Here is a 14,918-nt window from a genome sequence, read left to right on the forward strand (position 1 = left end):
CGATGAATATTTACCATTTGCACAATATACGAGAGAGAATAGTCAGAGTATGTGCTTTGATAAGTGCTGAAGTGATAAGGAATACCACTCAATCCACGATAAGAAGATTGCAGCACTGCATTGATACCAATGGTCATCACTTTGAACACCTTCTGTAAATGGGCATTCATGCCACCAAAGACCTTTGTTGACCTTCAAAAACCGTACTGTTACACATCATTGGATTCGTCTCAACAGCCGCGGTCAGAAAATGAGTACCAAACTATAGCATCCCATTTAAAAAAATACAGTTGACCCTCATATCTCTGAGGGGACCCCACCTAGCAACAAAAAACAAACATCATATTATGGCTCCCATTGTCCCATGCAACATTTGTCCCACAAACTTTTCAGCTACTATCATACTTTCAGAGTTACTCTAGGTGGCATTATTACTTACCCTGTATACATGTAAGATGTAGAAATATATTTTTGTGTGAAACTGGTAGTAGCAAAAGTATCTAGACAAATAAAGAATATCCAGTTTCATTATATGCTGAGGTTGCAGAACAAATGCCACTTTTGTAGATTACATTTTTAAGAAGGGTTACAGAACTTTATGTAACCATGTGGAACAGGTTCTAGTTTATCTCTGAAATCAGTTTGACATTAATTTCTAGGACAGTATTTGTGCTGGAACTTGACATTTGCATTGTTGTTAAATAACTGCACTGATGGAATTGGCATCAGAATAAACAGCTCTTTCTGTTCATTTAATAAAAATGCTGAATTTAACTTTTATTCTTCAAAGGGCTTTTAACATTCTTCTACATTCTTATCTACATGTTTTTTGCTCTTCCACCATTCTGTTCTCTATTACTCCTCACACATCCCCTGTTCTCTGCCACATGTGTCACTGCAAAAATGTCCAAACCTTCCTCTTCCCCTTTAGTTGTGCTTCTTTTTTGTTCTCTCTGAATTTATTGTTGCCTTTGTCTTGCCCTTACCTCTTGTTCTTTCATCTTTCTTTCTATGGCCACTATTTACTTTATTTCAGATTTGCATCACACATTTGTTTCTTTATTTTGACATTTTTTTTTTGTTTGTTTGCTGCCTTCTACAATATTTGTGTCTCCTACTGCACAGTGCAGTGTTTTCAGTTATTAACTATTTTCATGGGCCCCGAAATCACCACCATCATTTTTGTTATTCATGTGTGGGCTTCTATCATCTGTCAAGTAGGTATCATAATTATTACTCTTTGTCAGATGTACACTTTACAATTGCCACTGCACCAGTATATCTGAAGTTTATAAAGGGGAATATGCTGTACCGAATTTTTTATCTGTTCTGCACAATGCTCTCTCTCTCTCTCTCTCTCTCTCTCTCTCTCTCTCTCTCTCTCTTTTTTTTTTTTTTTTTTTTTTTTTTTTTTTTTTTTTTTTTTTGTCAATCTAACATGTCCGGTCACTCAGTTCTAGGGAGCTACACATAAAATTAAGTCCTCTTCTCAGAAGACTTACGAAAAATTGTGTCTTCTCTTTTCCAGGGCTTCAAAGGCTTGATCTAAGTGGTTGCAATCGAATCACAGATGTCAGCCTGAAATATGCCTTTCGTTTCAAGGAGTTGAGGTATTTGGATCTCAGTCAGTGTCAGCAGGTTAGTGTCAACAAACAATTTCTATTTCGTGTATGCTTGTAATTTATGTTTCTCTCTTGTTAAATATTGTTTTGTTCTGTTGCAGATAACGCATGTTGGTTTGTCCTACTTAGCTGTCCATAACCCCAGCATTGAAACATTGATTCTGAGCCATTGTTATAATATTGCTGATAGTGGTGTCCTCAGTTTTATTAAATGCCTATGCAGACTTAAGCATCTGGAATTAAAGGTATAGAACAATAATTTTGTGAATTAGTGATGAAACTGAATTTCATTTGTATTGCTGTTTGGTGCAGTGGACACTGTAAACAGAAATGATAAGTCTCACATTTCTTTGTCTTGCTTCTATAAGCCATTTCCTTTTTTTATCGTTTTGTACAAAATATGTGGTGAAAGGTTTGTAAGATGTTAGGTGTGTCTTATCATCTAACTAAGGATGTAATATAAGACATATGTTGGAGCAAAATTAAGCTAACAGTAATTTTTTATTGTAAATATGAGTACCTTTAATGTGACACTTTTTTATTGTGAATATTTGTGTTCACTAAAGTAGGCGTTGTTAGCAGATGTAGATATTTGTGTCATGTTTAGAAAAGTAACATTTTGTACATTGTTTCCTTGTGTTTGTTACATTAGTTACATGAACAAAGTTGTCTTTAAGTATTTGGCTTTCTGTTTCTGTGTTTGTGTTGTGCATGTAACTTGTACTGGATGTGTGTGTGTCTAGAAATATTTTTTTTTTACTCTGTCCTCCTCCCTGTGTGTTTTCTGTATACTTTGAACAGAACTGTTAAGTAAATAAACTACAAATGTGACTGTGGCTTCCATTTCTTCATATAAAAGACAAAACAGTTATTGAAATAAAGAGCAGGCAGATGACTGTATAGAATATATGCATATAACTTAATTTGTTGCCTCAAAATGTTTATGATGGGTAGTAGGCATTTATTCAACTGTTATGTTTTCCTGGTAGACCTAAGTAACAGCATTAGTAATTCCTTTATCATTTATTCGATAAGGTGCATTAACATTTTTTTCGGTTTTTACTATCTAGTAATCACTAGTGACTGTTGTGTTGTAAATAATTTTATTATAAAGGTGAATTTCTTTATTCCAGACTTTGTTTTAGTCTGTTGAAGATTATTGTGGTCTCTCTCTCTCTCTCTCTCTCTCTCTCTCTCTCTCTCTCTCTCTGACCTCTTATTGTTTCATTTATTAAACTAAATGCTCCATAAGCACAGAGCAGTGTGTTTGCATGCTCATTCTTTGCCATGTTTTGAATGATTACTTTTATTCCACCTTTTGTTTCTGATGTGATTTCCTTGGGACAGTGATCTGCAAGAGTCGTCCAGAAAATAAAGTTTTGATTGCATCCAGAGACGGGTCTATAATGTGGTGTAGTTTAATTGTTGGGATGGAAATCGTTACAAGGCATGTTCAGAATATAAATGAACTAGTGTTTTTTTTTATTTTTTTTTTTTTTATAGAAAATGCATATTTGAAAAAAATTACAAGATGTTGTTGATATGCTTCTTAATTATTTTTGCACATAAGCATTAACCCATTTAGTGTACGTGGTGAGCCATGGCACAAGCTTCTTTATACCCTCCTCATAGGAGGAGGAGGAGGAGGAGGAGGAGGAGGAGGAGGTGGAGGTGGTTGTTCAGAACCTCCCAACTAAATCAGTCCCAAGGGTGCCTTGGTGGCTATGGTCATGTGGTGTGTGGGGACCTGTGGTGTCATGAAACAAGTATACTTGGCTTGTCAGCACTCCCTTCCTCCTGTTTTGAATGTGCCTTTAGAGTTTTTTCATGGTCTCAAAATATCGTTGTGCATTGATGATCCCCACCTGAGGCAGAAATTCGTCCAAAAGGATGCCTTTTTGGTCCTAAAACACTGGGGCCATGATTTTTTTGCCCAAAATAGTGATTTTGAATTTTTTGGTAGGTGGGGAATTGATATTATGCCATTGTGACAACTGTCTTTTTGTCTCAGGCATGTAATGATCCACTCATGTTTCATCTCCAGTCACAATAGAGTTCAGAAAATTATTACCGTCCAGTTCAGGTCACTCAAGAAACTCACAGGCACTATTGACCACAATTTTTCTTGTGGTGCTCTGTCAGCTATTTTGGGACCCATATTGCACAGAGTTTCTGGTATTACAGCATTTCTGTAACTGACTGTCTTTTATAAGAGAGTTCTGGAGAGTAGTGGAAACATTGCAGAAATTTCATCCACAGTCAAACAGTGGTGTTTATGAACAGTTTCCTCCTTTTTTGCACCAACTCATCAGTCAAAATTGAAGGTTATCCACACCTCTGTTCATCATGGGCATTTGTTCTGCCTCTACTAAACACTCCACACCACTTAAACACACTCATTCTGTTCATATAATATCACCTCCATTGTAAATGATATTGATTCTTGAAAAAAATTGGGTGTTGTTCCTTCCATGAGTAGCAAGCAGTTCACGGGGATTTCTTACCGACTTCTGTCATGCAACAGGACACAAAAACATGAGTTTACGTACTACCTTGTTCCTGCGATGGTTGCTCTGGCCAGGGGATCGCCCACTACCTGTCAGTGTTGTCACCCCTCAGAGAACAAAAAATCACAGCCCGTTATGGTCACAGTACATTTACTATCTGAACATGCCTCGTATTTCACAGGGCCAGGAGAAAATGGCAGCACTAATATTGTCTTCCACCAACAGCAAAGCATAGTGATACTTGCAGTTCACTGAAAGTCAAATCAAGGTATGCAGTGAAGACATAGCCTTAACATTTTCCAATTTTTGTTAATGTTTAAGTGTACCTGACAATATTAAATTTCTGTTTAATTTCTGTTTTTAGAAAGGTCCAGGTGATTAATTTTTTTCAGTGATGAACATTCAGATGTGTTGGGAACACAAAGGAAATGAACTAGAAAAACATACAACAGCAGTATATACAGTATCTAAGATATAATACATCATCTTAGCATACTTAAATATAACGTCCACTTTAAGACACTGCCGTTGTACTTATTTCAAGGTGGTTAACATTGTTTTCAAGAGATCTTGAAGGTGTTCATTGGTGAAAACATTTAAATATCTAGATCTTTTTATTTTAAAAACTAAATAAGATAATAACAAAATAGATCTTAGCGGCTGACCACTTCAGATGTTGCCAGAACTGATGAAACTTGTGCAGCAAGCAACTTCACAATGCCAGTACTCTTTGATTAATTTTTCCAGATCTCTTGATAATTACTGCGCAAAATCATCACTTGCTGGCTTGGTTTTCACGGAGTGTGTGCAAGATCGGTACCAATGTTGTTGAAAGTGAATGAAAACCAAACATTTGAGTGCAGCATTGAGATATCTCTGGTGGTATTAAGTGAAGATTATGAGTTTCTTGCTAGTATCGTCACCGTGGAAGAAATATGGTTACCACCTTTCACACCAGAAATAAAACAACAATCTGTACATCAGCAGCACAGTGGTTGACCTGGGAGAAGCTAACCCAAACAGACTGTATTCATTAAAATAGTCATGTGCAGTGCCTTCCTGGGCCAATATGGTGTATTCCTGATTAAATTTTTACTGTGAGGAGAGGCTGTAAATGTTGATCAGCATCATAGGTGCCTGAATAGGGGGGCTGGGGGGCAGGCAAATGGGGGCATTTGCGCCCTCCTGGAATCTGGGGTACAGAATTCTCTCTCAGGTTGCTCATGGAAAAGTATGCCTTGTCTTTGGTGCAGCAGTGATTGTGGCCTTCTGCTGCAATCAAGGTGGCTGTGAAGATTTACACAACATTGCCAAAATAGTTCCCAAACTTTTCTGTCCTTCCTCATATAGTCTTTATTGGGCTTTAGAAAGACTTCATCCCAACATGCTGAGGCACAAATTCTGGAGTGTCTCGGGATAAAATTAACATGGCTGATTGTAAGTGTCCAATATCTATCCCCAGTTCCCACAAAGATGACTCCTTCTGCTGCTGCATAACTTAATCACAACATTAGTTAACCATTTGTCTGTGGTCAAGAAAGACACTTCATGACTTGCTGACACCACATTCACTTGTACAATCACAGAGAAATTGGTGTAGACTGTGGTCGTGTGTTCATCTTTAAGTCCTCTGTTTACCAGAGTAAATGAAACAGAAGTTCCTAAATTGAAAAAAAAAAAAAAAAATTTTTAATGTTTATTTCCTCTTTCTTCATTTTCAGATGTGTTAATCAGAAGCAGGCTTGCTGCTTATTTTTGTTAATAAACAGGTCATTCTCAAGTGTTCTGATATAAAAATGACAGTTTTAAAATCTTGCCCTTCTAGTGTAAATTTCTGTGAGCATCCGCAATCGGTATTGTCAGGCATCATAAAATGTTTCCAGAATGAAATTTGCACTCCGCAGCAGAGTGTGCGCTGATAGAAAACTTCCTGACAGATCAGAACTGTGTGCCAGACTGAGACTTGAACTCGGGACCTTTGCCTTTCACGGGCAAGTGCTCTACCATCTGAGCTATCCAAGCATGACTCACAACCCATTCGAGTCTCAATCTGGCACACAGTTTTTATCTGCCAGGAAGTTTCATCATAAAATGTACAAAGTATGACCTGTACAAAGAGAAGTGGGATGATAAATGGTGGCATTACTGTTTTCCTTGCCTTCATGTAACCCAGATTGCACAGAATCAGTTGATTCAGTTTTGCTTGCATATCTTCAACCATCCATCCCGAAGTCCTGATCTTGCAGCACGTGACACATTTGTTCCATCTCATGTACTTTCTGGTAGGAAAAAGATTTCTACAGCTATTCTGAGGTAGAGATAGCAGTGATGTCAGGGCTCTAGGCTTGGCAGTGAAGTGACAAGGGCATATAGTTTTTGGTGCACCACTAGTACAAAAAATATGTTAATAAAGGTGATGACTATGTTGAAAAGTAGGTGGTGAATCCCTGTGAATGCTGAGCTGAAAGATCTTTAATCATTGATGTTTTTGTTTTCTTTATGAGACTTTCAAAATTAATCTCTGGATGACCTAATACTTAAAAACGAATGTAAAAAGTTAAGTATCAACATTATTTGAGACAGAAGAGAATCATCATAGTTGGATCTTGATGGACAAATACATAAATTAGAAAATACAGCAAAACACTAAGTTTTGTAACTTTTAAGAATGCTCAAAGCACGAGAAAATGATGCATTGGAAATCAGAAAAACAAGGGATAAGAATGGGAAAAGTTTCTGAAAAGGAAAAAAAGGGTGCTGCACGCCATGGGCCACCCTCAGATGCAGTTTGAGAACATTTTTCCACACAAGCAACTTATCATTTGGCCTCCCCTGCCCCTCTCTCAATCCCTCCTCCTCCCCCTTTTCCACTGTACACTTTCACACGTGGTGGTTTTCGCTGCAAAATATATACGGATCTTGCATTTGGGTGCCTCTCTCAGCTTGCGCACAAAGTGCCTGCTACTAACTGTGATATGTCCTGTTTAGAAATCTTACAGTTAAGGAGCCTCTGGTACACCTCTGTTTGATTTTGCTATTTATTGCAATATTTGTGTTATGTTTAAGTGTTATATATCGGTACCTGTTTCTTTCTGCTTATCTGTAACATATTGTTTATTCCTCCTATCATATGTTTTGTGTGGCTTTTAGTATGTTCTCAGTTACACATTAAATTTATCAGATATTGTGAAATCCATTGAAGAAACAGAAAGACAAAGCTGTCCACATATCTAAAAAATAATTACTGCGACCAGTTAGCTCTTCATTTGTACTACATCTACATAGTTTTACTACATATGATTTGTCTTGAATTAGAGAATTACTTTTATTGACTAGATTTCTTGAGTGTTTTTCTCCAACATTTGAGACACAACAAATAATACGATTGGTGTATTCCTGCACTGCTATGCTGTTGCTTCCACAGCAGTTGAGTGAAATAGAAATCTGCCTTTGTCTTAAAAATTTTGTTGGCAGCAAACATTTAAGTAGAATGTTGATAATGATACATAAGTAGGCCATGGTGTAAGATAAATGATACATAAGTAGGCCATGGTGTAAAGAGACGGTGTGTGCAAAGTTATTTCTGTGCTTTCACTTGAGATGTGGAAACAACTGCTACAACTTAAGTTGCCTGCACTTGACTGGGACAATATAATCACCTGACTGAGATGACACAATCAGCTTGTTTTTAAACGAATAATGCTTTCAACAAACAAATTGTCTGTGTCTTTTCATTTAATGGGTTTTAACTTTAGCCATTGCAATGAACAGCATACATAAAACTGGCAGCAGTTTCATTTTGTTGTTTGTGAAATGATAAAACATGTCTTATGTATTGTAATACTAATAATCATATTCATCCAGTTCAAGTCATCTCCTCCAACTCTCTTGTGGTGGAACCACATGGGCAGCTGTACTAGGGAGGTGTGTGTGTGTGTTTTTCATATATTTGGATTAATTTTTCTCAAGCTGAGGCAATATGAAGTGGTTGGTCCTCTGTCCATGCATGCTCAAATAAAGATTAATGAAAGTGGCAGTAATATATTGAGTGTTAGTCAGAGCATAGATGGGCATTTTGTTGCAAGATAATGAGGTCAGGTAAAAAAGAACACTCTCATTCTTAATGTGACATACATTTCAAGGGAGTGAATTGACATTGAGTGAAACAGTGCATGAGTTACTTTTCCAACATCTGAGCAGAATTTTATTCCCCAGGCTGTTTTCAAAACTAACATTGACCCAAGAATTTAAAAAAAAAAAATCAACACTATAGTTGTGAAGTTGCTCTTAACAGTTAACAACAAGACTAGTCCTGATCAAATTTCATGAAGAAGAGTGCTAGAGCATAACTAGTGCCATAATGAACTTTGATTTCATTAGGACATTTAACTCATGTGACCCTTCCTTGTTTTTACACCATGAGTGTTTTGACCTACAAGATATTATGAACAGTGTCACATTAATGGTTAATAAAGATTTAAGTTTCATCAGTTGTCATTGTACAAAATTGCATGAAAAAGGTTAATACTGCAATACTAATAACAGAAGACTATATATTGATTTTTAATTCACATTTCTCACTTGTCTGCCTTGAAACACCACAAGTTTACCTTCATTCCGATTAAGTATGTGAATCAGTAAAAATACAGCTATAAACTCTGATTTCTAAAACACAAAAGATTTCTATGTAGTGGTGTATGACTTTGCATGAATGAGGTAGAACATTTCAGTCTGCATTAATATTTAACACAAAGTCTGTGCTGTATTTTTGTGCATGAAAAAGAAATAATTACTTGAGGTTGGGATATAGATATTCCATGGAGACCAGCCCATACAATTTGCAACTACTTTTGGATCAGCACTGAGGACAACAGCAAAAATTGTGCTGGTGCAATCTGCTGATGCACCCATTAACACATGTACGTTAAAGCAATGTGCAAATGCCCTTTCTATAAAGTGTGTGTGAAAAATGGGTGATCACTCAGATCTTGCTTGCTCGATTCTGGATTCGTGAAAAGGGAAAGCAGGTTTATATATGTTGTAACAGAAGACATATAGAAGATGGCAACTGTGACTAGTAAATACTACTTAAAAAGATAAGAAGAATTGTAAGAGCATTGCAGATAAGGTACAGTTATAATAGGGTTTAAAAGAAGAAAACACAATTACCAACTTTTTTTTATATTTAATAATACTACTATAAACTGAATCAGCTGAATCACATACTCCAGCATAGCTTGGACTATCCTGTATTGTACCCTAAAATGAGCGATGTTATCCTCAAAAATCTTGTCGTCCATCCCAACTGGTATTCAACTGACTATCTCAAATACATACCCTAACCCATTCTCAAATCACACCAAATTATGCCCAATGGGTGTAAATCTTGTGAAAGACATATGTGCTCAACACACTAATGCATCTACTACTTGTTCTACTTCAGTCTGATCAGCCACATACACTGAAGTCATATACCTACTTGATTAGAATAGATCCACAGTGTTCTGTGTGGATATGAACAGGCAAACCGTCACTTCATATGAATGAATGGGGGAAAAATTTTATGGTAAATGATGTAATTAGGTCGCATAAGCTCACAAGAATGATATAGATGTTGTTTGAGAAAAAGGAACTTCATGTAATCTCGGAAGAGTCATAAAAATGCCAGGTATCATTTCAGTGATTAGTAACTTGAGCATTGTGTTGTATCAGAAAGTAATATTTTGAGTTGGGAGCTTTCAAGTGTGTAGTTAAAGTAGCAAAAAGGTAAGGCAGTTACTGCTCGCGAAAGTAATAGTCTAATTGGGGTTTATGAGATATTTTGTACCTCTCTCTTGTCTCTCCATATGGAAATGCCATTTTCTGGAACCAAATAATTTTTAGAACCTCGGCATGAAAACTTTTTCCGTGTGACAAAATTTGATTGGACACCACATTCATAAACATTTCAGCTATCAGAGTTACTTGTTTGTACAGTATGTTGTACTTAATGTGGAACATGGAGATCTTCAAAGAACAGGGCCAAGAAATTGCTTCTTGTATACCTTTTTGCAATTTGTGAACATTAGAAAAAGAGTTTTGGATATGTGTTACAGAGAGAACTTGCAGCACACACATTGTGAATGTTACATGTGAGGCTTATAAACTACCTGACTGATTCATGTTTACCCATGTGCTGCATTCTGTCACTCAGTTAATATAGGGAATACACATTACTGTCACACTGTAGGGACAACATTTCTCAAGTGACTGGCAAGGGGGTGCAGTGTTTAAGGCACTGGACTCACACTCAGGAGAAATGGGATTCAAATACCTACACAGCCGTCCTCATTTAGGTTTTCTATAGTTTAATTTACTTGAGATTAAAAAAGGTATGGTCCATTAAAGGGATGAAGCTGTTTTCCTTCCTCACTGTTATCATAACTGTGCTTGTGCCCTGTCAGTAATGATCTTTACATCCTAATAGTCCTTTCTTTTTTTCTATTAAGGGCTTCAGCATTCATAAGAAATTTATGGAATAGAGCAATGTCAGCAGTAAATCTGCTGTTCACAAAAGGAATATGCTGCTGTTGTTAATCGTGTGTGTGTGTGTGTGTGTGTGTGTGTGTGTGTGTGTGTGTGTGTGTGGGTGGGAGGGGGGGGGGGAGGGGAGATCACTGGCACCTTTGATGATGGCTCCTCCTCCCTCTCCCCTCCTTCCCTACCATCCTCCCTCTTAAAATAATCATCTTTAGTAGCGAAGTCACTAGAAGAGTCATGTACCTCAAAAACAAGTCAACCATAACAATACTTACAAGTAAAGTCCCCAGTGGCAGGATCAACTTTTTAAATCATATATACGGTGATGTAGTTTAAGGTCCCAGGTATCACTACTTGCAGCCATTCACTCTGGTGGACCCTCATTTGTGAGTAATCAATGAACAAATATTTAGCATTTTGCAAGGGGGACTGTAGTTTTATTAGACCAATATGTGACAGACTGGTTGTGTAGCATAATGGTGAAGGCATAGGCATCACAAACAAAAGGTTCTGGATTCAAATCTCATCTAGAGGTTCAAAGACTTTAATTTTTTATTGAAATGAGTTTTTTTCATTATTTATATTGAATTAATTGAGTGAAATGTAATTTTTTGTTTCTGTTCCTATGTCATTATTTTAATCACTATATTATATTTTTCAGTTGCTCTCATTTTTCTTCCTATCATTCTTTTCCATTTGGAATCTTTGTGCATAGCATCTTAATACTTTTAATTTATCTATCGTAGTATTTAAACGTTCGAAACTGCTGATGAACTGGCTGAAAAATAAACAGATTGGAAAGTGTCAGTCAGATTAACAGGTGTAGTAGAGATGGGAGGATAAGAGAACAACATTGCCACAAAATAATAAAGACTGATGACTTCCAGAACAAAAATAAATACACGAAAAAAGAGCAACAAATTGAAGGGCACTGTACTAAGTGATTGGCATTCAGACTTGTCCAGATGTGAGAAAGTAAATCAATTTCTTTTCCGTCTACGGCACAAAAAACAGAAGATAATACCAGATTTAACTTAGATTCATTTTCACTAACTGTGGCATTTACTGCGAGATAAAAGTGGCTTCTAGACTTTGACACCCATTACATTATGCAGCTACATGCAGCCAAGATGCCCTTGCTTGTTTTCTAATGTCTTATGCCCATCTGTGATTTGTTCCTTGTCTCAGCCGTTTCTTATCTCTTCAAACCCAGCAAAGAGCTTTTTCAGTAATCAACCATGCAATTGATTGGCCCATCTCCATTTAATTTTCATTATGGTCGTCATTAAATCTTCTGCCACAGACTGTACCCTTACTGGTTTGTTAGATTTCTTGTCTCTAGTAATTCCCATTGTGCATCTCTTCATTGTTTGCCGAGCATCTCTCTGGAAGTCAAAACCACCGATTATAAATTTCTCTTTCACGCACATCAGAAGCATCATTTTTACCAAAATGTCTCCCTGTAAATTTTGCTCATTTGTTTATACCTTTGATGTCTGTTCAGTTACCTTCAGCTGCCTTAACTCATCAACAGGTTGTTAAATTGTACACATTCTTTTCTTTTTGGTGGGTTGATTTTTATATTATGTCAGTCTTGTTGAGTTTCAAGCTTACTTTCAAATTTTCTCTATTAATTAAGTTCCTCAATCCCTTGCTGAAGTTCATCTGCACCAGAGATAAGCAGTACAGTGTCATCAGCAAAATAAATTGGTTCAGATATGTCGCACAAACACACATTCCTGCATTGTTTTTCCAGTTAAAGGGTCAGAAAGTTTTCTGAATGAGAATAGCTTCGATGATAAGGAACCTCCACCTCCTTTCCTGATTCCTATTTCAATTCCAGACTTCTTACTATCCCGAAGAAATCTAAGGGAAGCTTTTGCATTTACATGTATACTCTTTAGTATACTCAAATAGACAGATTTAGTGCCATGTTTCTGTTTGGCTGCTCATTCATAATGAGTCAAAAAATGTTCTCAAAATCTATGGTTATACACTCTGCTAAATATACTTAATACATCTGGTGAATGACACTTTTCTAATTTCTTAATATGATGTAAAAAATACATAAAATTTTGCCATCAATATTTCCTCCTTGAATCCATATTTCATAACAGAAGTTATTGTCCCTATCGTTCCCTATACGAGAATAAAATTTAATTGACCGATGGCTTGTGCAGCAGCTACAGTCGCCTGTTGCCCAATATTTGTAATTCTTGTTTACACATTTAATGTTTCATATTTTTGTAGTGTGTTTACTTTTAATAAGTGAGTAAGCTTTCTATACTCAAAAGTGAATTCATAAGCATTCTGTAAACATTTTGTGGCATTCTCTTCTTATGTTTTACATTAACTTTTCAAGTAATTACAATACTGATGAACATTGTGTGTCCAGCATGTACATGTGTTCTGTGTATTTACAATATGTGTCATTGTTGTGTTATAAAATCACAAATACACAGAATAGCTTGTCAGTAACTTACCTGTAGAAGTGAAATTCCAAGTACTGCTGATAGACATACTCATACAAAAGTAGAAAAAAAATTATGCTAGCATCTAGAACTGTTAGTAGTTTCTTTCTCAAGGAGAAAAAGAGGACAGGATTGTGAAAGGCTGGAAAGGAGGTGCAGGTCACTCAGACCACAGGCTGAGGGACACCTATTGTGAGGTTGAGGGGAGCTTGACAGGGTCTGCAGATACAAATGAAACATTTGTTGCTTAAAAAAGGCTTTTAAGCAACACATTGGCTGGTACAAGGCCTCTGTCATTTGACTCAGTGAATATTCACCTGTAGTTTGTTTTTTCTGTTTTTGTGTGTCTATTGGGAGTATTGGGATTTTGCTACTATTGGTAAGACTTGGGTAGCCAAATCTTAAAATGATTTCAACATGAGCTGCACATTCAACTGTGTAGTTATTATAGGAAGTTTTATATACTCAGCAGGTTGTAATCCGTAACATACATAGCTCCGTAACTCTGATAACATCATTTCAGCTCAGTGGCTGAGCTGTATCAAGTGTTGTCAGCGTTTATTTTTATTGACATTATTTTAAGAAGGCCATTTTATGATTGACAAACAAAGCACTTATAAAATGAGTTATGGAATAATTGTCTTTACTGAAACCATATTACGCCATTTTTTCATATATTGTTTTGTACAAACTTGAGATACTTCTTTTGTTATAATTATTGTTTTCAAACTAGTATTATCATTCAAATATCATTAATGCATGCACAGATTAATGTATTTCATCATCTTTCATACTTTAGGGCTGCACCCAACTAACAGACATCACTCTAGAAGGCATTGGGAAGCACTGTGACATCCTGAAATACCTAGATGTCAGTCTTTGTAGTACTATGACCACTGAAGCAGCAGAGGCCACAGAGCTGGCATTACCATCCTTGTACACTGTTCATAAGTTGGGATTAATATCAAAGAATAATTCACAGCCTAACACTGAGAAATTTAGTTGCCCTTCACCGCCTCCACCCCCGAGAAGATTTAAGTGTTCGTTAATGTGCTGAATAATGGATGGTACCTTCATCATGCAGCATAATCTGAGAAGAGTTTTCAGTGGCAGTAGTGCAAATTAATTAATAATGTTCTTGTTACTGTTGAAGTTGATTGTTAATTTTTTTCTCTCGCCATACCAAGATGACACATCATATTGTGTGTTTTAAATGCTGTTATATTTTAAAAATTGTTTGAGTGTAGTAGTCTTAAATGTTACAGAGTTAAATGATATTCAGTTTTCTTCACTCAGATTCTTGTTCGTCTGTTGATTAAAATGCTGGGTATTGTCTGAATGCCAATCAATAAAATCGTGCAGAACAAGTGTTGGTTGAATCTTTTTTAATTGTTGTTTTCATGGTCATTAAAATGAAAATATGTAATTTAATGTCTCCAGTATTACTTGATCCAACATAAGTGTAAAGTGAAGTTATGTGGTAAGTACCAGTTATTGCTGCATGGATTATGCAACAAACAAAATAGGAATAAGCTCATCTATGGTAATTTTTTAATTGTTGTTTGCATGTGAGACCCATTTATAACATACATTTTTCTTTCAGATCTAAATAACTTGTTGTAAAGTGAGGTAGAATAATGTTTACCTTGAGAAAAAATTAGATCATTTTTGTCCACCAAGTAACTGTGGTTCTGGAATATGTATAAATGTAAACAAAGTAGAATATTGATGACAAGAATGATATTTCTTCTATAGCAAAATTGTTATCCATACAGTTCAGGGAGAGTAATTGTCGCAAT

At 36.2% G+C, this 14,918-nt stretch overlaps 1 protein-coding gene across 1 annotated transcript in view; it reads left to right on the forward strand.

The window, feature by feature from the left end:
* Positions 1-14,538, forward strand: part of LOC126253105 (F-box/LRR-repeat protein 20-like) — a 35,481-nt gene extending 20,943 nt beyond the window's left edge. The window contains exons 3-5 of the mRNA XM_049954211.1: positions 1,529-1,638; positions 1,724-1,867; positions 13,919-14,538. Coding sequence (XP_049810168.1) covers positions 1,529-1,638; positions 1,724-1,867; positions 13,919-14,176 — 512 coding nt within the window. The 3' untranslated portion in view covers positions 14,177-14,538. The remainder of the gene's footprint in view (positions 1-1,528; positions 1,639-1,723; positions 1,868-13,918) is intronic.
* Positions 14,539-14,918: the final 380 nt, after the last annotated feature.

This window comes from Schistocerca nitens, chromosome 4, assembly GCF_023898315.1.
Source record: "Schistocerca nitens isolate TAMUIC-IGC-003100 chromosome 4, iqSchNite1.1, whole genome shotgun sequence".
In the NCBI taxonomy this organism is placed as follows: domain Eukaryota; kingdom Metazoa; phylum Arthropoda; class Insecta; order Orthoptera; family Acrididae; genus Schistocerca; species Schistocerca nitens.